This window comes from Oncorhynchus mykiss, chromosome 29 (genome assembly GCF_057628025.1).
Source record: "Oncorhynchus mykiss isolate SJ-2025 chromosome 29, ASM5762802v1, whole genome shotgun sequence".
NCBI classification, from domain to species: Eukaryota; Metazoa; Chordata; class Actinopteri; order Salmoniformes; family Salmonidae; genus Oncorhynchus; species Oncorhynchus mykiss.
In genome coordinates this window covers 21,134,185-21,157,289 of record NC_143050.1, presented here as the reverse complement: position 1 = coordinate 21,157,289, position 23,105 = coordinate 21,134,185, and the positions used below count along the sequence as shown (strand labels likewise).

General features: G+C 42.5%; 2 protein-coding genes and 1 pseudogene across 5 annotated transcripts; 1 reads left to right on the top strand and 2 right to left on the bottom strand.

The window, feature by feature from the left end:
• Positions 1 to 6,250: 6,250 nt before the first annotated feature.
• LOC110509896 (prenylcysteine oxidase 1-like) lies at positions 6,251 to 8,114 on the bottom strand (annotated as a pseudogene). Its single transcript, XR_016493135.1, has 4 exons — positions 8,098 to 8,114; positions 7,620 to 7,827; positions 7,359 to 7,513; positions 6,251 to 7,236 (listed from the first exon to the last, which is right to left on the bottom strand). The product of XR_016493135.1 is annotated as a prenylcysteine oxidase 1-like (transcript).
• A 623-nt stretch (positions 8,115 to 8,737) lies between these two features.
• LOC110509895 (TIM double twin CX3C motif protein) lies at positions 8,738 to 10,324 on the top strand. The gene is made up of 3 exons (XM_021591092.3): positions 8,738 to 9,073; positions 9,275 to 9,415; positions 9,503 to 10,324. The coding sequence occupies exons 1-3, from the start codon at positions 8,987 to 8,989 to the stop codon at positions 9,689 to 9,691; spliced, it is 417 nt and encodes a 138-aa protein (XP_021446767.1). The 5' UTR covers positions 8,738 to 8,986; the 3' UTR covers positions 9,692 to 10,324.
• A 131-nt stretch (positions 10,325 to 10,455) lies between these two features.
• Positions 10,456 to 23,070, bottom strand: LOC110509898 (germ cell-less protein-like 1). Of its 3 annotated transcripts, none has more exons than XM_090226785.1 (15): positions 21,530 to 23,070; positions 21,215 to 21,338; positions 20,956 to 21,052; positions 20,736 to 20,833; positions 20,467 to 20,579; positions 20,295 to 20,360; positions 20,094 to 20,178; positions 19,882 to 19,972; positions 19,612 to 19,752; positions 19,445 to 19,514; positions 19,248 to 19,323; positions 18,999 to 19,144; positions 16,265 to 16,352; positions 13,757 to 15,582; positions 10,456 to 13,620 (listed from the first exon to the last, which is right to left on the bottom strand). In XM_090226785.1, the coding sequence occupies exons 1-10, from the start codon at positions 21,694 to 21,696 to the stop codon at positions 19,510 to 19,512; spliced, it is 987 nt and encodes a 328-aa protein (XP_090082911.1). In that variant the 5' UTR covers positions 21,697 to 23,070; the 3' UTR covers positions 10,456 to 13,620; positions 13,757 to 15,582; positions 16,265 to 16,352; positions 18,999 to 19,144; positions 19,248 to 19,323; positions 19,445 to 19,509. The 3 variants fall into 3 exon arrangements, with proteins under 3 accessions (XP_090082911.1, XP_090082912.1, XP_090082913.1); XM_090226786.1 differs by having other exon boundaries at positions 10,456 to 15,582; positions 21,530 to 21,717; positions 22,133 to 23,033; XM_090226787.1 differs by having other exon boundaries at positions 10,456 to 15,582; positions 21,530 to 21,731; positions 22,133 to 22,580.
• Between the last annotated feature and the right edge of the window lie 35 nt (positions 23,071 to 23,105).

Below are 23,105 nucleotides of genomic sequence, written 5' to 3'. Positions count from 1 at the left end.
GCGGCTATGGTACCATTGTCCCTCCCTACCTAGGGGCAGCTGGGTGGCACATCCCGGCCACAACACAGACGTGTCATTATTCAGGGTGTGAATGCCACCCATTGTCGGCTTTTCTGTCAGGTGCCCCTTTATTTGGGGTGCTGGTGCGTGTTTGGAAGGGGGGGGGGCTTGTAGGACGGTCTTTCCATTTGTCAAAAGAAAATCTAATTTCCTTTCTGGAATAACATTTTTGTATTTTTATTGTGTATCATTGAGGCTGTGTTCTGATGCGGGATACAGACCACCTCAGTGAGACAATTCATCCATTGTGCACACAGACCTGATGATGTCAATTTTGGTACAGAGCATTCCGTTTTTATTCTAATTTGTTTGGGAAAAGTGAATGATATCTGTATGACATTTGAATCCCCCAGTCATATCTCGCAGTATCATTGCTACTTTTTTTCACAGTGACACATCTGTGTTATCAAGCAATATGACCCAGCTTTTAGTGACCAATGTCCAGTATTGGGAAAGCTACTTTGAAAATATAGTTTACCAAGCTACCAATTTCTTCACACTGAAGAAGTTGAGCTACAGCAAAGCTACTCTTAATAAAAATATACTAGTTTGTTTAACTAAAGTTACTTTGAAAAAGTAGCTCACTACATCAAAACTACCTCATGACAAATGATCATGTCTAATCTGTAATGTAATATACTACAAAGTTAAGAAACATGACTGCATGAACACATAACTCTGCAGTCAGATGTTAACAGTTTAGTGCGACCTGTGTGACAGCCAGAGATTTAGTGGGTAGTTGTAGTAGCAAGCTACACGGCTTTGTTAACTAATACAAACACTACGAAGCTTTGAATTTAGTTAAACTACCACCAAGCTATGACAAAATGTAGTTAAATTAGTAGTTGAATTACATGTAGTGGAACTACTCCCTAGCACTGCAAATGTCACAGAGCAAATGGCCTCATCTGCAAATAGAAAAATGTGGTTTGGGCTCTCAATGTCCAGTTTGTGAAGAACATGAGGCGATTTGCATCTTCGGGCCTGGCAGGGCATGTATTGAATAATTAAAGATGACATTCATCTCTTCAGTGTGTTGGCTCTTTAATATGATTGGAAACAGTGATTTCAAGTAATTTTATTTTAGCTGAAAAGCCATAGAAAACTATGTCAAATAAAGCATAAAACATATCACAATTACAAATTCTAATTTCAAAATGGTCTACAAACGCTTGCATTTGATCTGTGCCAACTTCTGGGATTCAAATCAGCTGGTCTCAAAATACTCTCCCTCTTCCATCAAATATCGTTTTTACATGTCTAAACATTAGGGACTTTGCTGTAAAAGTATTCTAACAAAGTGCACTATCTACTATGGTTGTACAGTATCACACATTATCACAAAGAAACCCTAAAAACATCTAAAAGTTAATTAGAAAGGCTGAACCAACTATGGTTATTCTCAAACTAATTCTAGACAAATGACAGAGAAATGGGTATTTTACCTCCCAGAACAGAAGACAATTATTTTCTGAAGGATACTTGTCACTCACAGTAAAATAAATGTACTTTGTGTTCTTATACTTCACTTTGGTCCCCATGGAAGACTCGTTTTATGGTACAATTTGCTCATCGCATACATGACAAAAACATTCCAAAAACAGAGACTAAATATTTTCTGAAAGCAAGTAGAAAGGCTGATTCTCAGATGTAAAGAGCATTGCTTAGTAATTTCAAAGGCACAATTTTGAAATATCTAAATACACTACAGTACATTTTCAAACGACATCATGTGATCAATGTGAATATGCAGTCTAATTGCTTTAATTACATTTCTAACATGAAAACATTTTAAACTAGAAAAAGTACAGGTGTTTGTTCTTCGTGGTTGTTTTCATCATTGTACACCACCAAAACTTTTCCAATTATCTGTTGGACAATTAAATTGCAAAACCACAAATTTCACCAACCAATTTGCTTTACAATCTTTTCAACACTATACCAGAGGTAGAGCGCTTCAGACACAGCAGGAAGACATACAGAAATGCGTTTAGATGGTTCACTCGTCACAGGGTACATTTTCCAGATGTATTTGACACTCATTTCTAAAAGTTAGCAGTATCTAAAGCAGCTACTGTGTATATTTGAAAACCCAAGTGCCTTGTCTTTTCAATCATTTTACTTTTAGCCTGTAGTATAGCATAGTTCCCTATGCTGTTGTCACAGTGATCATTCTATTCAGTACAGTACAAGAATATCATCTGCTGAAAATTGTGCACTAATGTTGCAGTTGATATTATTTAAGTTGACTTTTTCAATTAAAAAAATACATCAAATCAAATGGATTTCTTCAGTGTTAGATTCATAATGAGGCAGAACACCCCAGACTAGTATTCACCTGACAGGAATGTTTTACTGTGGAATATATCAGAATTATATTATTGGCATCTCTCATGATTCACTCTTCTCCGCCTCTGCTATCCCTCCCTCCCTCCCTCCCTCTTCATAGCTCTCCCCTCAGACGTGTGTAGGTCCTCCTGGTCGAACCTGCCCATGCTGGTGTGCCAACAGTGCCAAGTTCCTGGCTGAGATGGTGCTTATTTCCATGATGCTGGCTGCTCACTCCACAGTGTTCAGGTAGTACAGGCGTTCATGAAGGATGAACGGAGAGGTCCCGCCGTGGGGTGGACTGTGAGCGGGATAGGAACATGTCCTGGAGCTGCTCCTGGGACAGAGGCTGAGAAGAAAACACCTTCCACACCTTGCTCTCATTGACTGGCGGGCATGAGTAGCCTGGTGGTATGTGTACGGGGTCAATGGAGCTCAGACTGTTGATGATGGAGTCTGTGGTGAGAATGTCTTGACACACTGAAGGTAGAGGTATCTCAGGTCCCCTGGTAGGACACGTTAAGGAGGCCAGTCTGGGGGAGGTGCCCAGAGTACTGGGAGGGGATAGGAGGGGAGAAGCCTGCAAAGGTGGAAATGTGAAGCTTGCAGGCTTTCCCTTGTGGAGAGATGTGGCCACAATCACTATGTAATTCAGGGAATGTGTGAAGCCAGATTCCCAAACATAGTTCACCTCCTAAAGAGTGGCTGTGGTAAAAGTGGTAAAAACTCATCGTGTTTGGAGGACAAAGAATGCTGAGTTGCATCCAAAGAACACCATACCTACTGTGAAGCATGGGGGTGGAAACATCATGCTTTGGGGCTGTTTTTCTGCAAAGGGACCAGGACGACTGATCCGTGTAAAGGAAAGAATGAATGGGGCCATGTATCGTGAGATTTTGAGTGAAAACCTCCTTCCATCAGCAAGGGCATTGAAGATGAAACGTGGCTGGGTCTTTCAGCATGACAATGATCCCAAACACACCGCCCGGGCAACGAAGGAGTGGCTTCGTAAGAAGCATTTCAAGGTCCTGTAAGTGGCCTAGCCAGTCTCCAGATATCAACCCCATAGAAAATCTTTGGAGGGAGTTGAAAGTCTGTGTTGCCCAGCAACAGCCCCAAAACATCACTGCTCTAGATGAGATCTGCATGGAGGAATGGGCCAAAATACCAGCAACAGTGTGTGAAAACCTTGTGAAGACTTAGAGAAAATGTTTGACCTCTGTCATTGCCAACAAAGGGTATATAACAAAGTATTGAGATAAACTTTTGTTATTGACCAAATACTTATTTTCCACCATAATTTGCAAATAAATTCATTAAAAATCCTACAATGTGATTTTCTGGATTTTTTTCTTCTAATTTTGTCTGTCATAGTAGAAGTGGCCTCTCTCATCTTTTTAAGTGGCAAAACTTGCACAATTGGTGGCTGACTAAATAATTTTATGTCCCACTGTAGGTCTGTAGCAGTTTGGGTCTAGAGTGTCACCCCCTTTGAAGAGGGGGATGACCGCGGCAGATTTCCAATCTTTGGGAATCTCAGACGAGATGAAAGAGAGGTTGAACAGACTAGTAATAGGGGTTGCAACAATTTCGGCAGATCATTTTAGAAAGAGAAGGTCCAGATTGTCTAGCCCGGCTGATTTGTAGGGGTCCACATTTTGCAGCTCTTTCAGAACATCAGCTAACTGGATTTGGGTGAAGGAGAAATGGTGGGGGCTTTGGCGGGTTGCTGTGGAGGGTGCCGGGCAGTTGACCGGGGTAGGGGTAGCCAGGTGGAAAGCATGGCCAGCCTTAGAGAAATGCTTAATGAAATTCTCAATTATAGTGACAGTGTTTCCTAGCCTCAGTGCAGGTGGCAGCTGGGAGGAGGTGATCTTATTCTCAATGGACTTTACAGTGTCCCAGAACTTTTTGGAGTTAGTACTACAGGATGCAAATTTTTGTTTGAAAAAGCTAGCCTTAGCTTTCCTAACTGCCTGTGTATATTTGTTCCTAACTTCCCTGAAAATGTGCATATCACGGGGGCTATTCGATGCTAATGCAGAATGCGTTTTTGTGCTGGTCAAGGGCAGACAGGTCTGGAGTGAACCAAGGACTATATCTATTCCTAGTTCTACATTTTTTTAATAGGGCATGCTTATTTAAGATTGTAAGGAAGGCACTTTTAAAGAATAGCCAGGCATCATCTACTGACGGGATGAGGTCAATGTAATTCCAGGATATCCCGGCCAGGTCGATTAGAAAGGCCTGCTCGCAGAAGTGTTATTCGGGAGCGTTTGACAGTGATGAGGGGTGGTCGTTTGGTCGCAGACCCATTACGGATGCCAGCAATGAGGCAGTGATCGCTGAGATCTTGATTGAAAACAGCAGAGGTGTATTAGGAGGGCGAGTTAGTTAGGATGACATCTATGAGGGTGCCCGTGTTTACGGATTTGGAGTTGTACCTGGTAGGTTCATTGATAATTTGTGTGAGTTTGAGGGCATCAAGCTTGGATTGTAGGATGGCTGGGGTGTTAAGCATGTCCCAGTTTAGGTCACCTAGTAGCACGAGCTCAGAAGATAGATGGGGGGCAATCAATTCACATATGGTATCGAGGGCACAGCTGGGGGCAGAGGGAGGTCTATAGCAAGCGGCAACAGTGAGAGACTTGTTTCTGGAAAGGTGAATTTTTAGAAGTAGAAGCTCAAATTGTTTGGGTACAGACTTGGATAGTAATACAGAACTCTGCATGCTATCTTTGCAGTAGATTGCAACACCGCCCCCTTTGGCAGTTCTATCTTGGTGGAAAATGTTATAGTTAGCGATGGAGATTTCTGGGTTTTTGGTGGTTTTCCTAAGCCAGGATTCAAACACGGCTAAGACATCCGGGTTGGCAGAGTGTACTAAAGCAGTGAGTAAAACGAACTTAGGGAGTAGGCTTCTAATGTTAACATGCATGAAACCAAGGCTTTTTCGGTTACAGAAGTCAACAAATGAGAGCACCTGGGGAGTGGGAGTGGAGCTAGGCACTGCAGGACCTGGATGAACCTCTACATCACCAGAGGAACAGAGGAGAAGTAGGATAAGGGTACGGCTAAAGACTATACGAACTGGCCATCTAGCACGTTCGGAACAGAGGGTTAAAGGAGCAGGTTTCTGGGCACGATAGCATAGATTCAAGGCATAGTGTACAGACAAAGGTAGGGTAGGATGTGAGTACATTGGAGGTAAACCTAGACATTGAGTAATGATGAGAGAGATATAGTCTCTATACAGACGTTTAAACCAGGTGATGTCATCGCATATGTATGAGGTGGAACAACATGGTTGGTTAAGGCATATTGAGCAGGGCTAGAGGCTCTACATTGAATTAAGACAGTAATCACTAACCAGAACAGCAGTGGATGAGGCATATTGATATTAGAGAGGCATGTGTAGCCAAGTGAACATATGGGTCCAGTGAGTGGTTGGGCTGACTGGGGACACGGCAATTCAGACCGATGTTAACACGCTAACAGTTAGTAGGTCGGGGCTAAACAAGCTAGCAGTTAGCAGACCGGGGCATGGGTCTTCCCCTGCTAGTGACACCACCTCTGGAGACATCACACCACACATTTCGCAAGATTAGTTCAGTTCCCTTATGTTTTCAATAGTGATGTGAGTTTGTGAACAATTAGTTATTTCTGAACTACTCTTTTTACTGACTCATCGTTCATTTGAGTTGTTTGTTTGTCTGTCCTGCTGGCTGCAATGAATACAGCAGGATTAATAAGTGCTCCCCCGACTCAGCGGCTCCGGAGACGTGCTCCGACAACCAACTGTCTATCAGTGTGCACAGGAAAATGTATAATGCAGCATAGAGAAGAAAAAAGACACTGATAATTGATTGCATGGTGCAAGAATGACTGCAATTAATTTATTATTGAATGTTATGATGGACACAACTTTGTAGAACCAAAACATAGAGCCTGCTCAACAAGCTTGAACGCAAGAACAAATCATTGTTTGGGGGGCTGCAACGAACGATATTGTACTAATCCCTCACGGCAGTCAAGCAATTTAATTTTAATGTTTTTTAATTTTACCTTTATTTAACCAGGCAAGTCAGTTAAGAACAAATTATTATTTTCAATGGACTAGGAACAGTGGGTTAACTGCCTGTTCAGGGGCAGAACGACAGCCCCTGACCTTGTCAGCTCGGGGGTTTGAACTTGCAACCTTCCGGTTCCTAGTCCAACTCTCTAACCACTAGGCTACCCTGCCGCCCCGCCCAATTGCATTCCGCCAAGAGTCATCCACAATCTAGTCCGGTCGCTGACACATCTATAGACTTAATTTCAAAGGTATCAAGAAATATTGTATGTGTATGCCTAGCAATTACAAATGTAGGCCTACATTGTTAGAAACACACTTTTATAAGTCTTAGTCCAAAATGACAGCTCCAATAAACCCGTGCTATGGTGAACAAGGCTTGTAGAATCATTATTGTTTCAGGGGGGTCCTGCGTGTTCTGGGAAATACTGAATCAAATGAACTAAATGAGTTGTTCTTTTGACTCAACAATTTGAAAAAACCTGAGTCAGTAAAAAGGGACGAACTTCCTGTCACTAGTTTTCATTGGATGGCCACATAAGAGCACTCAAAACCACTTATCGAACTTAAGTCTTTTGTTAAAAACGCACCCTGAAAAAACACTGGTGCGGACACTTTGGCCATAATTCACAGGTGCCACGACGTCGTTGAGGAAGCTCTGAGAAATGTCCTCCCCCAACATGGCCTCCTCCAGCATCTGATTGGCTAGTGTGAGGAAACCGTCACCACCCATTGCATGCAGGAGCTTCTCCACACTGGTGAACTGCTGGTAGATTCTGTAAAAACAAGAATCAAAACATCACCTACCTACAATTAGCATTCTCTCATTATTTATTTCATACTAAAGGTTTTGACTGCTGTACTGTAAATAGACAGGTAGCAGAAACTAAAGTCTCACCTCATGAACTTGTCCGGAACACTGTCCACCCACATTTGCATCAGCAGGAAGTTGAACCTGTACTGCTGAAGCAGGTGCAGAAAGTTCACAATAAACCAGTCACTCTCTTCAAAGGTAAGGTCCTTTCCATGGGACATCCCATCTCTGGGAGAGACCTGAGATAAACAGGGGAGAAATATAGATGAGTGTTATATTAGTTCATCTGTGCACATGTACAGCAGGAACAAACAAGTGTATTTCTGATAGGCTAACATGTCTCACCTAGTTTTTCAAGGAAGTGCTTCATGTGCAGGTTTAGGGTTGAGGAACTGCGCCCCCCCCTGTCTCGTACTCATAGCCCCCGATGTTCTGGGTGGCCAGTCCCCCCCCCACCCACCACCACAGTGCCGGGCTCAAACACATCGAACTTCACCACTGTCTCACGAAGTAAGCTGTTGCAGTGCCACCGATGCCCGCTCCAACCACAGCTCTACAATGTCATTCAAAATCCAAGGGGAGTGAAATGATACATTCACAAGTGAAAAAATGTGTCATAAATATGGGTCCTCTGAAATATATATACTCTCTGGACCAATGGAACTAAATTCATGATTGTTTTTGAACCTCCCTCACTGGATGCCATTGAAAAAGAAAATGGAATGTGGAGTCTGGACTGGGATTGGTTTACCTATCGTCTTGGGTGGATTTCTGAGTTTTGAAGCTGACTCTAGAGTCCCAAGAACAGGAGTGCCCTGATTACCGGGTTTTCGAAATCATCATGTCCTTTCAATTATTTCCAAGCAATGGCATCTGAGTAGAGAGTAAAGAAATCATCATTCAATGACAAAAATAACATAGGCTACATTCACAACTGATCAGTAGTCAGAAACATGTCACTTTAATACGATTGTGTGAATTGCTGAGTCAATTTAGGACAGATAGCATAGCCTGCTGCTGGTGGTGACATGGGTAGTAGAGACCTATCAAGTATTTAAATATCTCTGTCTGTGGTCAAAGGGCAGCACACAGTTGATATTTTGAGGAGCAGTCTTTCATGGTTATTGGCAAAAAATGAAAATGTGTGAAATTTTAAAAACATCTATATCACCCCACTTAGTTGGCTAAAATCAAACAATTAGAAAGGACTGATAAGTGTGCACTGCTCACCATTTCAAAAGTCAGTAGAGGAAAATATTCTCAAGGAGTTTTACTACGAGTTTACAGAGGATCTTTAAAACGCATCATGCTATTTACTCATCTTACTAGTAATTTAGTCAAAGTCGTTGAGAAAAATATATAGAATAAGCAGTGTTGTAAAAGTTTAAAGTTTGGACTTCAAACTAAGTGGGGACTTCGGTCAAAGACATCTATACTAACACATCGCGACCTTATTTGGAACCGGAAATTACCAAGATAATGCCGGAAAGCTAGAGCGGATGTGATGTAATTGCCACCAGAACGAAGAGGCATGGTTTCATGGAGGTGACCTACAGTTTGAAACAGTAATGTAACAAGGCTTGCGAATCTTGCAATAGCATACTGTATGTCATTGGTGTGGCTGTTATTTAGCTTTGCAACGTAGCCAAACCGTATCTTCTAACAGTTAGAATTCCGTTTGAATACCCACGCTACTGAGAGCAACGTTTGAAATGGCAGAGGCGCATCAAGCTCGTGTACAGAAAACCATAGAGGATATGGTTCAAAGTTTAGAACGGGACCACATCCGCAAGATGCAAGTAAGTGGTTATGGAAATGCAATTTCAGCTATGTCCAAAACATACAATGCAATCCAGTATATTGTGCAGTGCATTATCTACAAACTTTGGTTTTACAAATCACCCTCTTTCTCCAGGCATAGATCATTTGCCACCTTTTATTGTCAACACTTAGGCTTATATCAGATGCACAGTTCAAATCTTTCTTGTGAATGTATCCAGGGACTCATGTTCAAGTGCAGTGCAGAGTGCTGTGAGCGCTCCACAGACTCCATGTCGCAGGTGCACAATTGTATTGAACGCTGCCACGCTCCTCTGGCGCAGGCCCAAGGACTAGTGACCAATGAACTAGAGAAGTTTCAGGTGAGTTTCATGTGGTGTACATAGAATTTGATACATAGAATTTGTAGTGATTGATTGTGATTAACATTCTGTCTCCCTCATGCCCAGGACCGGCTGACCAGGTGCACCATGCATTGCAATGACAAGGCCAGGGACCTGTTTGACTCTGGTGCCAAGGAGCCAGCCGTGCGGGCCATGATGGAGAACTGCGTGGGAAGCTGTGTGGACGACCACATCAACCTGATCCCCAGCATGACGCACAGACTCAAAGAGAACCTGGACTCTATTCCACAGTGAGGAGGAGGGAACAGCTTACTTCATATGCATGAGACAGGTTGGACTCTATACTTTAGTGACTGTCATCTGACTCAAATAACACAGAGGAAGTATAAACAGCAGACTCAAAGATGGCTCGTTATTATCACAGTGAAAAAGAGGGAGTTATAAATGGCAGATCCAATGCCTCAGTGAGGGAAAGGGACAGCTTGCAGGAATGAGATTTGGGTCCTGGTAAAAGGTTAATCAGGTCCATGCTGTCGGAGAGGGTGGGGGATATAGCTCAGCTCAGAGTCTGAAGAATCTACACATCCCCTGCAAACTGACTCTGTGTCTTTGTAGCACTTACTGTTTATTGGTTGAACTTACAGACCAGACAGGCCAGCTAAACTTACTCAGCAGAACTGTCTAACATCAAAAATTCCTGTGTCTGTGAACTGTGTGTAAAGGTATTTATTACATGTCCCGATAGCCTAGCTGTTGTATGATTGGAGTCTGTATTCTGCCTCAGTGCTCTAAATATTTGCAACCTGTTCCTCTCTCCTCTAGCACAATCTCTGTGCTGTTTGTTTTGTGGGAACCATGCATGTTCTGTGATTCTTTCCCTCGTCACTATATCTGTTTTTATATAAAAATGAAAGCAAATGGTGAAAACGGATGGAATTGCATTTTTATTGCCTTTTTAGCCTGAATTTTCCTTTTATCTAGCTGTGTCTTCTGGCAATTCATCAGAACTTTTTCACTAGAGTTGAACTTGATAGTAATGCACCAAACACACCTTATTAACATCCAGCTTTTGAAAATGCAGGTTTTAATAACGATAAGCATGGTGGAATAATCTCTGTATAATGTACAAATGGATGCACAGACACCAATGGTAAAAAAAATAATGAATTGACAGTAAATCTGTGAGGCTGTTACAGCATATCATGAATGACTGCAAAGACGAGTAGCCTAGTAGTTAGAGCATTGGGCCAGTAACTGAAAGGTTGGAGGATCGACTCCCCGAGCTGACAAGGTAAAAATCTGTTCTGCCCCTGGATAAGGCAGTTAACCCACTGTTCCTAGGCCGTCATTGTAAATTAGAATTTGTTCTTAACTGACTTGCCTGGTTAAAAAAAAGACAAGTGTAAAGGTAAGCCTTCACTGTAGATCATTACAATACTGCTATGCCAAAATAAATACATTTGTCAAACTCACTTTACAATATATTATGGCATGTTTATTACAATTATATCCAAAATTGAGATTAAACCTATGGTTTGAAAAAAAAATTGCCCCCCCCTAAACATTTTTATCAACTGAGGATGCTTTTACATTCACCCTCCTGGTGACCAGAGAAAACCCTCCCCAACCATCCCCTTCCTGTGGGCCTGAAAGCAAACAATGTAAAAAAAAAAAAAAGTCAAGTCAAAAGGCACATCTCAATATCAACTGTTCGAATTGCTGCACAAACCACTAAATGACACCAATGAGAAGAATAGACTTGATTGGGCCAAGAAACACGAGCAATGGACATTAGATTAGAAATTTGAGATTTTTGGTTCCAACCGCTGTGTCTTTGTGAGATGTAGAGTGGGTGAACGGATGATCTCCACACATGTGGTTCCCACAGTGAAGCACGGAGAAGGAAGTGTGATGGTGTTGTGATTTATTTAGAATTCAAGGCACACTTCACCAGCATGGCTACCACAGCATTCTGCAGTGATACGCCATCCCATCTGGTTTGCACTTAGTGGGACTATAATGTGTTTTTCAACAGGAAAATGACCCAACGCACCTCCAGGAGGTGTAAGGGCTATTTGACCGAGAAGGAGAGTGATGGAGTGCTGCATCAGATAACCTGGCCTCCACAATCACCCTACCTCAACCCAATTGAGATGGTTTGGGATGAGTTGGACCGCAGAGTGATGGAAAAGCAGCCAACAAGTGCTCAGCATATGTGGGAACTCCTTCAAGACTGTTGGAAAAGCCTTCCTCATGGTTGAGAGAATGCAAAGTGGGAAAAGCTGTAATCAATGCAAAGGGTGGCTACTTTGAAGAATCTCAAATATAAAATATTTTTTGATGTAACTTTTTTTTGGTTACTACATTATTCCATGTGTGTTATTTCATAGTTTTGATGTCTTCACTGTTATTCTACAATGTAAAAATAAAGAAAAACCCTTGAATGAGTCGGTCTCCAAACTTTTGACTGGTACTGTACACTAAACAAACATACAAACACAACATGTAAAGTGTTGGTCCCATGTTTCATGAGCTGAAATAAAAAATCCCAGATCCCAGAAATGTTACATATGCATTGAAAGCTTATTTCTCTCAAATGTTGTACACATTTGTTTACATCCCTGTTAATGAGCATTTCTACTTTGCCAAGATAATCCATCCACCTGACAGAAGCTGATTAAACGGCATGATCATTACACAGGTATACCTTGTCCTGGGGAAAATCAAAGAACACTTTAAAATGTGTGGTTTTGTTACACAACACTATGCAACAGATGTCTCAAGTTTTGCGGAAGCATACAATTGGCATGCTGACTGCAGGAATGTCCACCAGAGCTGTTGCCAGAGAATTGAATGTTCAGTTCCACAAGCATTCTGGCCCATGTTGACTCCAATGCACCACCCAAAAGGGGTGGACCATTCTTGATACACACGGGAAACTGCTGAGAGTGGAAAAACCCACTAGGTTTCAGTTCTTGACACAAACCAATGCACCTGGCACCTACTACCATACCTCATTCAAAGGCACTTGTATATGTTGTCTTTCCCATTCACCCTCTGAATGGCACACATACACAATCCATAACTCAATTGTCTCAAGGCTTGAAAATCCTTCTTTACCTGTCTCCCACACTTCATCTACACTGATTGAAGTGTATTTAACAAGTGGCATCAATAAGGGATCATAGTTTTAACCTAGATTCACCTTGTCAGTCTATGTCATGGAAAGGGCATGTTATAACTTCTAATAGTAATTGTATCCACTGGAGAATTGGGAGAGAGGGAGGTGACAGCCATCTAAGAGCCAACATTTTTTTTTGCTGCTGTGCTGCCTGCTACCAGTAATCATCTCTGATTGAGAGATTCAAGGGGCATTCATCGTTAAGTAATATAGTAGATGCAAAGCATGGAATATTTACATTCATGCACTTCGAAATACATTTTGTAACTTTGTCCCAGAAGCATTTAACTGCAGGGCAGTCCCACATCATATGAAGGAATGTGCCTACCTGATTTAGGGGACACAGTGAACAGTTGGCAGTTTGGGCCAATTTCATCATAAAACATTTTTTTGGTGTAAAATAGTCTGCGGACAATCTTAAAATGTATAAATTGATGGTTCGGATTACGGGATGCCAAGGTCATATTTTTCCATATTCTGTTCCAGATAAAGGGTTGTTCAGATTCACTTATATCTGTGAACCATTCTTTTTTAATGGCTCGCTCAGAATATGAGCTTCCTAAAGTTATAAACTCAGCAAAAAAGAAACATCCTTTCTTCAGGACCCTGTCTTTCAAAGATAATTCATAAAAATCCAAATAACTTCACAGATCTTCATTTTAAAGGGTTTAAACACTGTTTCCCATGCTTGTTCAATGACCCATAAACAATTAATGAACATGCACCTGTGACACTAACATTTTACATACGGTAGGCAATTAAGGTTACAGTTATGAAAACTTAGGACACTAAGAGGCCTTTCTACTGACTCTGAAAAACACCAATAGAAAGATGCCCAGGGTCCCTGCTCATCTGCAAGAACACGTCGTAGGCATGCTACAAGGAGGCATGAGGACTGCAGATGTGGCCAGGGCAATAAATTGCAATGTCCGTACTGTGAGACGCCTAATACAGCACTACAGGACGGACAGCTGATCGTCCTGGCAGTGACAGATCACGTGTAACAACACCTGCACAGGATCGGTACATCCGGACATCACACCTGCGGGACAGGATGGCAAAAACAATTGCCCGTTATACCAGGAACACACAATCCCTCCATCAGTGCTCAGACTGTCCGCAATAGGCTGAGAGGCTGGACTGAGGACTTGTAAGCTTGTTGTAATGCAGGTCCTCACCTCCTCCCTCATGTGGTACCCTTCCTGCAGGTTCATCCTGACATGACCCTCCAGCATGACAATGCGACCAGCCATACTGCTCATTCTGTGCTTGATTTCCTGCAAGACAGGACTGTCAGTGTTCTGCCATGGCCAGCGAAGAGCCCGGATCTCAATCCCATTGAGCACGTCTGGGACCTGTTGGATCGGAGGGCTAGGGCCATTCCCACCCGAAATGTCTGGGAACTTGCAGGTGCCTTTGTGGAAGAGTGGGGTAACATCTCACAGCAAGAACTGGCAAATCTGGTGCAGTCCACGAGGAGAAGATGCACTGCAGTACTTAATGCAGCTGGTGGCCACGCCAGATACTGATTGTTACTTTTGATTTTGACCCCCCCTTTGTTCAGGGACACATTATTCAATTTCTGATAGTTACATGTCTGTGGAACTTGTTCAGTTTGTCTCAGTTGAATCTTATGTTAATTCAAATATTTACACGTTAAGTTTGCTGAAAATAAATGCAGTTGACAGTGAGAGGACGTTTCTTTTTTTTGCTGAGTTCATAGAGATCAGTCCTTTCGGGAGCCCAGATCATTTGTAAATCCCATCATTGGATGGTTTGGTAGCAGGGTTTCCCCAAGGGCCTCTATAGGCCAACATAGAAGACCTAAGTTGTAAATATGGGAAATTAGTTGCCTGGTAATGTTATGTTTCAAATCGTGGAATGTTCTCAAACCATTACTGTCCATAATATCAGCAAGGGTATGGATTCCACATTTGGACCAATGGTGGATGCAAATGGCTGCCCTCCAGATCGCAAGGCATTATTGCGAAATTTGAGAGTAGTATGGGCATGTCATTTTGATTCCAAAATGTTTTCTTCAAATTTTCCACCAAATAGAAATGGTGTGAGCAATAATAGGACCAAAGCATAGTTTAAGGGCTGTATCAGTAAGACCACCTCTTCCAGGACAATAGGAGACACAATTTGTATCTTTATACTCAGCCAGGGGGCGGAAGATTCATGTCTAAACCAATTAAGGATGGGATGAAATGCTAGTGCCTGTAAATACAATTTAAAGTTTGGTACGGATAGTCCTCCTACGTCTTTCCCCCTTTGCAAGTTTGTTAAGATGGAAATACGTAGGAGGGCTATCCGTACCAAACTTTAAAATGTATTTCCACTAGCAAAAACAGCACCATTTTCAGCCGTGGGTATTTGAAATTCAAACCTAATTTGGACACTACTATAGTGGCCGACTTACTCTTAATTAGGATAGTAATGGATGTACAGAAATAGTAACAGATCATTTCCTGTGAGAGACAAGAGAAGGGCACACGCTGCTGATAGCACCACAGCCCACTGGTGTGGACAAGTTTTTTCTTCTTCACTTTTTCTTAAAAAAAATGTTAAATAAATAATACAAAAAAATTTATGAATGTTATAAAAAAATATTATAAAATGAAAGCCGAAGAATTAAAAATATATTTTTTAAACGAACAACGTATCCCAAAACACACTAGACTGAGCTGTAGAGCATGCAGATGCCAGGGTTGTGTTTGGGGGGTAGAAGCTGTGGGCCACAGTTTGAGGCCAGGATGTCAGAGAGGGGCCATGGAAGATGCGGGTGTGGGGCAAGGATAGGATTAGCCTATATTATAAAGGGGAGTGGTAAGGGAACTGGGCTGATGGTGTGGAGCTGGCATCAGGATACACTGCGGGCGCTGCTCTCTGGTTCAGGGGAATCAGGACAGCGGTCCATATGAGGAGATGTGTACTGGAAGTTACAGCACACGTAGAGGGGGAAGGACAACAGCCGACTGTCCAGGTTCATCACCACATACTCCTGGTAGGAAGAAAATAAAGAGCGAGAGAATAAGAAATAGGGGGAGCACAGAACGTACAGCAATAGTTATATGGTCCGATTCAGGCAATACTTATATAGTGATGTGTTCATTTCAAGAGGGGAGGAAAGTTTCAGAACATGTGGATTACGTGTGGTCTGACTGACCAATAGACATTAAAACCAGTAGATAGTGATAGCGCTGACGTCATTCCACGTTTTCCTATGGAAAACTTCTGATGGCGTAATGAAGCCGGAAATATTCGAAACGCGCAATATTGCTGAATGGGGCTGAATGCTCCCCCCCAAAAAAATGTAATTGCAAAGGATCATGGTGAAAATGGCCGTAACTAGCAAAGGATCATGGTCGATTTCATCATGCCTGAAAGTCAACCTTAAGTCTATGGAGTCCAATACATTTGTCAGCACAACAAATGTAGTAGTCAATGGATCACTATTTAATTAAATATCTTGATTTTCAGTTAACTTTAAAATAATTCACAGTGGGGATTGAACTTGATCATAATAAACCAATTTTAGATCCCAAAACGGCAGTTCTGGTGATCGTAATTTACAAAAGCTTTCTAAAGCAGACCAGGGCTTTTATGCACCGCTGAGTTGCTACGCAGTAGCTGAGTTAATACGCAGTAACTTCACACTCCAGACCGGATACTGTGGGACTGACCTGGTCTTTCTCCAGGGTGAGTAGCTGGTAACCAGTGGATCGACTACACACCAGTTTACCACTGTTATCAAAGGAAGCCAGGCGTAACCTGAACAGGGCGAGGGAGAAACATTGAGTGAGATGTGAGGGGCTAGTCAGGCCTGGTAGAACACAGGTAAATCAAATACTCAACAAACTGGATGCAGTCTATCACAGTGCCATCTGTTTTGTCACCAAATCCCCATACACTACCCACCATTGCGACCTGTACGCTCTCGTTGGTTGGCCCTCGCTTCATACTCGTCGCCAAACCCACTGGCTAAAGGTTATCTACAAGTCTCTGCTAGGTAAGGCCCCGCCTTATCTCAGCTCACTGGTCACCATAAGCAGCACCCACTCGTAGCACGCGCTCCAGCAGGTATATCTCACTGGTCACCCCCAAAAGCCAATTACTCCTTTGGTCGTCTTTCCTTCCAGTTCTCTGCTGCCAATGAATGGAACGAACTGCAAAAATCTCTGAAGCTGGAGACTCATACAGTGCCTTGCGAAAGTATTCGGCCCCCTTGAACTTTGCGACCTTTTGCCACATTTCAGGCTTCAAACATAAAGATATAAAACTGTATTTTTTTTGTGAAGAATCAACAACAAGTGGGACACAATCATGAAGTGGAACGACATTTAATGGATATTTCAAACTTTTTTAACAAATTAAAAACTGAAAAATTGGGCGTGCAAAATTATTCAGCCCCCTTAAGTTAATACTTTGGAGTGCCACCTTTTGCTGCGATTACAGCTGTAAGTCGCTTGGGGTATGTCTCTATCAGTTTTGCACATCGAGAGACTGAAATTTTTTCCCATTCCTCCTTGCAAAACAGCTCGAGCTCAGTGAGGTTGGATGGAGAGCATTTGTGAACAGCAGTTTTCAGTTCTTTCCACAGATTCTCGATTGGATTCAGGTCTGGACTTTGACTTGGCCATTCTAACACCTGGATATGTTTATTTTTGAACCATTCCATTGTAGATTTTGCTTTATGTTTTGGATCATTGTCTTGTTGGAAGACAAATCTCCATCCCAGTCTCAGGTCTTTTGCAGACTCCATCAGGTTTTCTTCCAGAATGGTCCTGTATTTGGCTCCATCCATCTTCCCATCAATTTTAACCATCTTCCCTGTCCCTGCTGAAGAAAAGCAGGCCCAAACCATGATGCTGCCACCACCATGTTTGACAGTGGGGATGGTGTGTTCAGCTGTGTTGCTTTTACGCCAAACATAACGTTTTGCATTGTTGCCAAAAAGTTCAATTTTGGTTTCATCTGACCAGAGCACCTTCTTCCACATGTTTGGTGTGTCTCCCAGGTGGCTTGTGGCAAACTTTAAACTACACTTTTTATGGATATCTTTAAGAAATGGCTTTCTTCTTGCCACTCTTCCATAAAGGCCAGATTTGTGCAATATACGACTGATTGTTGTCCTATGGACAGAGTCTCCCACCTCAGCTGTAGATCTCTGCAGTTCATCCAGAGTGATCATGGGCCTCTTGGCTGCATCTCTGATCAGTCTTGTCTTGTATGAGCTGAACGTTTAGAGGGACGGCCAGGTCTTGGTAGATTTGCAGTGGTCTGATACTCCTTCCATTTCAATATTATCGCTTGCACAGTGCTCCTTGGGATGTTTAAAGCTTGGGAAATCTTTTTGTATCCAAATCCGGCTTTAAACTTCTTCACAACAGTATCTCGGACCTGCCTGGTGTGTTCCTTGTTCTTCATGATGCTCTCTGCGCTTTTAACGGACCTCTGAGACTATCACAGTGCAGGTGCATTTATACGGAGACTTGATTACACACAGGTGGATTGTATTTATCATCATTAGTCATTTAGGTCAACATTGGATCATTCAGAGATCCTCACTGAACTTCTGGAGAGAGTTTGCTGCACTGAAAGTAAAGGGGCTGAATAATTTTGCACGCCCAATTTTTCAGTTTTTGATTTGTTAAAAGAGTTTGAAATATCCAATAAATGTCGTTCCACTTCATGATTGTGTCCCACTTGTTGTTGATTCTTCACAAAAAAATACAGTTTTATATCTTTATGTTTGAACCCTGAAATGTGGCAAAAGGTCGCAAAGTTCAAGGGGGCCGAATACTTTCGCAAGGCACTGTATCTCCCTCACTAGCTTTAAGCACCAACTGTCAGAGCAGCTCACAGATCACTGCACATAGCCCATCTGTACATAGCCCATCTGTAAACAGCCCATCTATCTACATACCTCATCCCCGTACTGCATTTATCTTGCTCCTTTGCACCCCAGTATCTCCACTTGCACATTCATCTTCTGCACAGCTACCATTCCAGTGTTTAATTGCTATATTGTAATTACTTTGCCACCATGGCCTATTTATTGCCTTAACTCCCTTATCTTACCTCATTTGCACTCACTGTATATAGACTTTTGTTTTCTTTTGTTCTACTGTTTTATTGACTATGTTTTGTTTATTCCATGTGTAACTCTGTGTTGTTGTATGTGTTGAATTGCTATGCTTTATCTTGGCCAAGTCGCAGTTGCAAATGAGAACTTGTTCTCAACTAGCCTACCTGGTTAAATAAAGGTGAAATAAAAAAATAAAACATGGCAGTTATACAGAACATAAACATATCATTACTACTCCACACACAATGCAATGCCTACATTTGAAATCTGTAGCTATGTGTGTTGTGCTGACCACAGCCTAGGTCGTGTCAGCAGATTGGAACACTAACCGGTATGCTAGATGCCTCCGAGGCTGCATACTCACAGCTCCCCCACATGGCTGGCTCAGTGTATTCCTCTTGAACACTATGAAGCGGTTGGTGTAGGTCACCAGCAGGTCAAAGCCAAAGTTGAAGCCTGTTCAACGCCAACAGTACTGAGAATATAAAGTTAAAACATTCTCTTTTGTGATGTTTTGTTTGAAGTTCTTATAGTGTGATTGATGTCCTTATTACACAGAGACTAATAGTCTGACTCACATCACCATCTTTGGTCAGTTTCCTGCCACATTGCATACTACTTGACTCAAACTCCTCCTTGTTGGCATCCTGTGGGCTACAAACACACAACAACACACGCCTTACTATACAAGCAAAAATATATTTTCAGTCACTGAAAATCACAGAATGAATGTTGTCATGGAGTGATGTTGCTGGTTTGGAGCTCCAGTTCTCACCCATTGTCATTGTCGTGCTCTGTCCGTAGCATGGCAAACCACTGGCTCTTGTACACGGAGGTCAGCTAATCTGGTATGAGGAGTTTTACAGAGGAAATAAAAATGACTACTAAAAATGTCACAAGTGAATGTGAAACATAAATCACTATCCGAATCATCACCCTTACCGGGTGGGAGAATGTTGTCTCTCTCCAGGATGCGTGCGGAAGCCAAGTCATTGATGATGTATTGAAGGCGCACTTGTCTAAAGACAGGAGTAAAGGGGGCGCCGTCCTCTGCTTTTAAAAAGGGCTCCTCCTCTCCCATCTCTGCAACAGCATGCACATAAGAGCCATTAGAAAAGACTGGTCAGTCAGTGTCTGTGTGTATATTCTACAGCCCTGTGTTCAGATAGGTGTGTAGCTAGCTGTGGACATGCCCTGTGGAACAGAACGTACCAGTCCTGCGTTTGCAAAGCCAGGCGTCGGCATCAGCCAGCAGCTGCTTGATGGGACCGTCCCAGGATGGATTGAACTGCAGGAACATCCACTGAGGAGAGAGTTACAAAGAGAGGGTATGAATGAGAGAGAAGGGATAGGGAAGGGGAGATAAGTCAACGGTCTACAAAAACAGCCTTTAGAAACTGTCCCAAAGGCAGTTACAGTAGTACCTTTTTCAGAGCGGTGTAGACATCCATCTCCACCTGCATGACGAATAGGTCAGACGACTGGATCAGCAGTTCGATCACATCCACTCTGCAAATACAGCACAGAAAAACACGCTGCTCACTGACACCAACCACACAACACTTAGACTATTATGAGTATGTATAAATTCTATGGAAAAATAGGAAAACATTGAAGATACACACCCCAGCTCCTTCATGAGGTCAACATTCTGATGGGTCATGAGGTTATTGAGGAGCCATTCCAGACACCTGCAGGAGACACACAAGCATATGCATGTAGAGTGATAAGAACAAGAACAACTGTATTATTCGATTAACTAATATTACTCAATAGGAATGTAATGATGGGGCTTACTTCTTCATGACAGAGTCAAGGCCGTAGATGCTGGCAGAGGAGTAGTAGACACACACAGTTTTGACACCAACGTTCTCCTTCATGGTCTCACCACACTGCTGGATCAGACCATCCTTCAAAGACACACAGGCATATTATGGCCTTTGGTCATCTATTCTCGTTCAGTAAATTGCATTCCAGCAAGTTCAACTTCCAACTCACACATATCACCATCATCTCAACATTCCATGTAAAGATCCTGTAGTGTGATATGATGATAATCTACTGACCAGTTGGAGCATACAAGCTACTGCTAGGATACTGACGACCCTGCTGGGCTTGATCAGAACATCATCCCGGTACAGAGATCCAAACACTACCTGCAGAGCTACACACACACACACGGAGAAAATCAAGATAAATGTGTATAGTAACTGCAAAAAAGGAGTTCAGTGACATAAACAAAGCAATTTTTAGTGTTTTATTCCTGGCAGTGACTGAAGTCCTCACCCTCTGTGTCGATGTTCTGGTCTGGGATCTCTAATGGAATGACCATCATGTTGGACTCCTTCCAGGAGCCGCTGAACATGCTGGAGAAATACCCTGACTACATAAATAAGAACATCATGGGGTGGGGGGATGAGTCACAGGCATTGTAGATCATTTTTATTTAACCTTTATTTAACTAGGCAAGTCAGTTTTAAAAAAAAATCTTATTTACAATGACGGCCTAATAAAGTGTGTAGTGTACACAGAACAATGCACTAACCTGGCACAGGTACACTTTGTGCAGGTTCCACTCCTGCCCCAGGGCACAGATGCGGATGTCACTGTTCTCCCCGTTCAAGAACAAGGTCTGATATATGTACTTAGATGTGCTTTTCAGCTTCTTCCTGTAACAGTTCCAAAACAAACCAGAACAACGCAGGCCAAGGTTAGACACAGGCTGGCCATATGAAAGACATGAAAGATATGTGAATACCTCACCTGTTCTATAAGTGTGTTTGTCTCTTACTCTGGCCTGCTGTCTCTGTTGGTTTGTGAAATTGTGTGTATTTCCAGTGTGATGTGTGTGACTTCTCACCTCCGTGGTGTGTCCAATAAGACGTCTTCTTCATCAGGCTCACTGTCGCAGTCGCAGTGTGCAGTCCGTTTCCTCTTTCTGCATTCACATCCATGCTTGCCACTGGCACATGTAGTCTCAACTGGTTCCTCAGGATCCTGGGAGGAGGTATGTAACCGGCTGCCCATCTCTCCCCTGCACACTACACACTAAACAAAATCATCTGCAACATGAAATGGATGGATCTATTGTAATTTATATGAACTTCATTATGCAGGGGTATACAATAGCAGGTCACTTTTGTTGTTGAGTAACCATTTCTGAAAGTTATTATTTAGGTTCAGACCAGAAACACTCGCGTAACAGTTGTTCATACATGTCAAAAGCATGAATTTGGAACACAGGTCCTGTCCTCAGGTCTGGCAACAATAACCTAACAACCTCAGGCACTGTGTTCAGCTAACCTATCATTACATTGTTGTGATTGCAACAGTTGCTGTGGTAGATAGCTAGAAAGCTAAACTAGCCAGCTACCCACACAACAACTAGTAGCAACCCATAGCTTGTGACCGGGAAGATAACGAATGCAATAGCTTGCTAATGTATTGTATTACAGAAACGTACCTGATGTATCTACAACGCACAAGGCTAACTGGTCGGTTAGCAAGTTGTGTTGTCAATTAGGTGGCCTAGTTTGCTAGCCAGATCAACAGTGACAAGTTACTAGAAGTAAACAACAAGCCTTATCAGCTATGTTGCGTTTAAAAGTATTGAACAAAGACAAGAAGATATTACGGCGCTAACGCGAATCCGGCCAAATCCGATCTACCAATAGCTGGAGCATCATTATGAATGTTTCAAAGGATATTTCAAGAACACATTCCAAGTTGTCTTTCAATTATTCATACAACAATGCAGATGAGTCCACAGGCTAGCTAGGTCCATGTCTTCTTCTAGCGTGCTAACTACAATGTGCCTCTGCGTATTATTGCCATCTACTGTAGTAGTGGCGATATGCCAACGTGGACAGGCTACCTGGTAACTACAGTAGGGATGTTTGCATTGGAGGATTGTTTAGCCAGATGTATAGATCTTTGAAAATGGGTCGGTGACCACTCCCAGAAACAATCCAACGAGGGGATACGATTATCAGGCCCGGGTTACCCCGGTGGGTAGTTTGCACTGGGTGAAAAGTGATTGCATTTGTTTTGGAACAGGGCTATTTTTTATCTCTCAGGCATAATCCAGGTCCCCGTTCAAAACTCACGGCGAAATCGGTACACAAAAAACCCGAGTGACATAGTTTAGGGCTAGGCTAGATTAAGCACGTGGAGTAATGAATAGGATTATGTGTTTTCACATGCAAAAGTGATTGCTTTTTATAAAAACGCTATATCTGCCTTTCCAATTAAAACTAGTTTGAAAAATTCAAACATATATTTTATTTTAAAGAGATGTTTTTGAACGATGCACTATGCTGCCTTGTTGACAATATGACCGAGCGGTGCAGATTACTGTTCGATTTGAGAAGGGCGCTCCTCCCTCCCTCACCGTTTTTGCCCGTTCACTGTCCATCGTTGCGGACAAAAACCGGGGC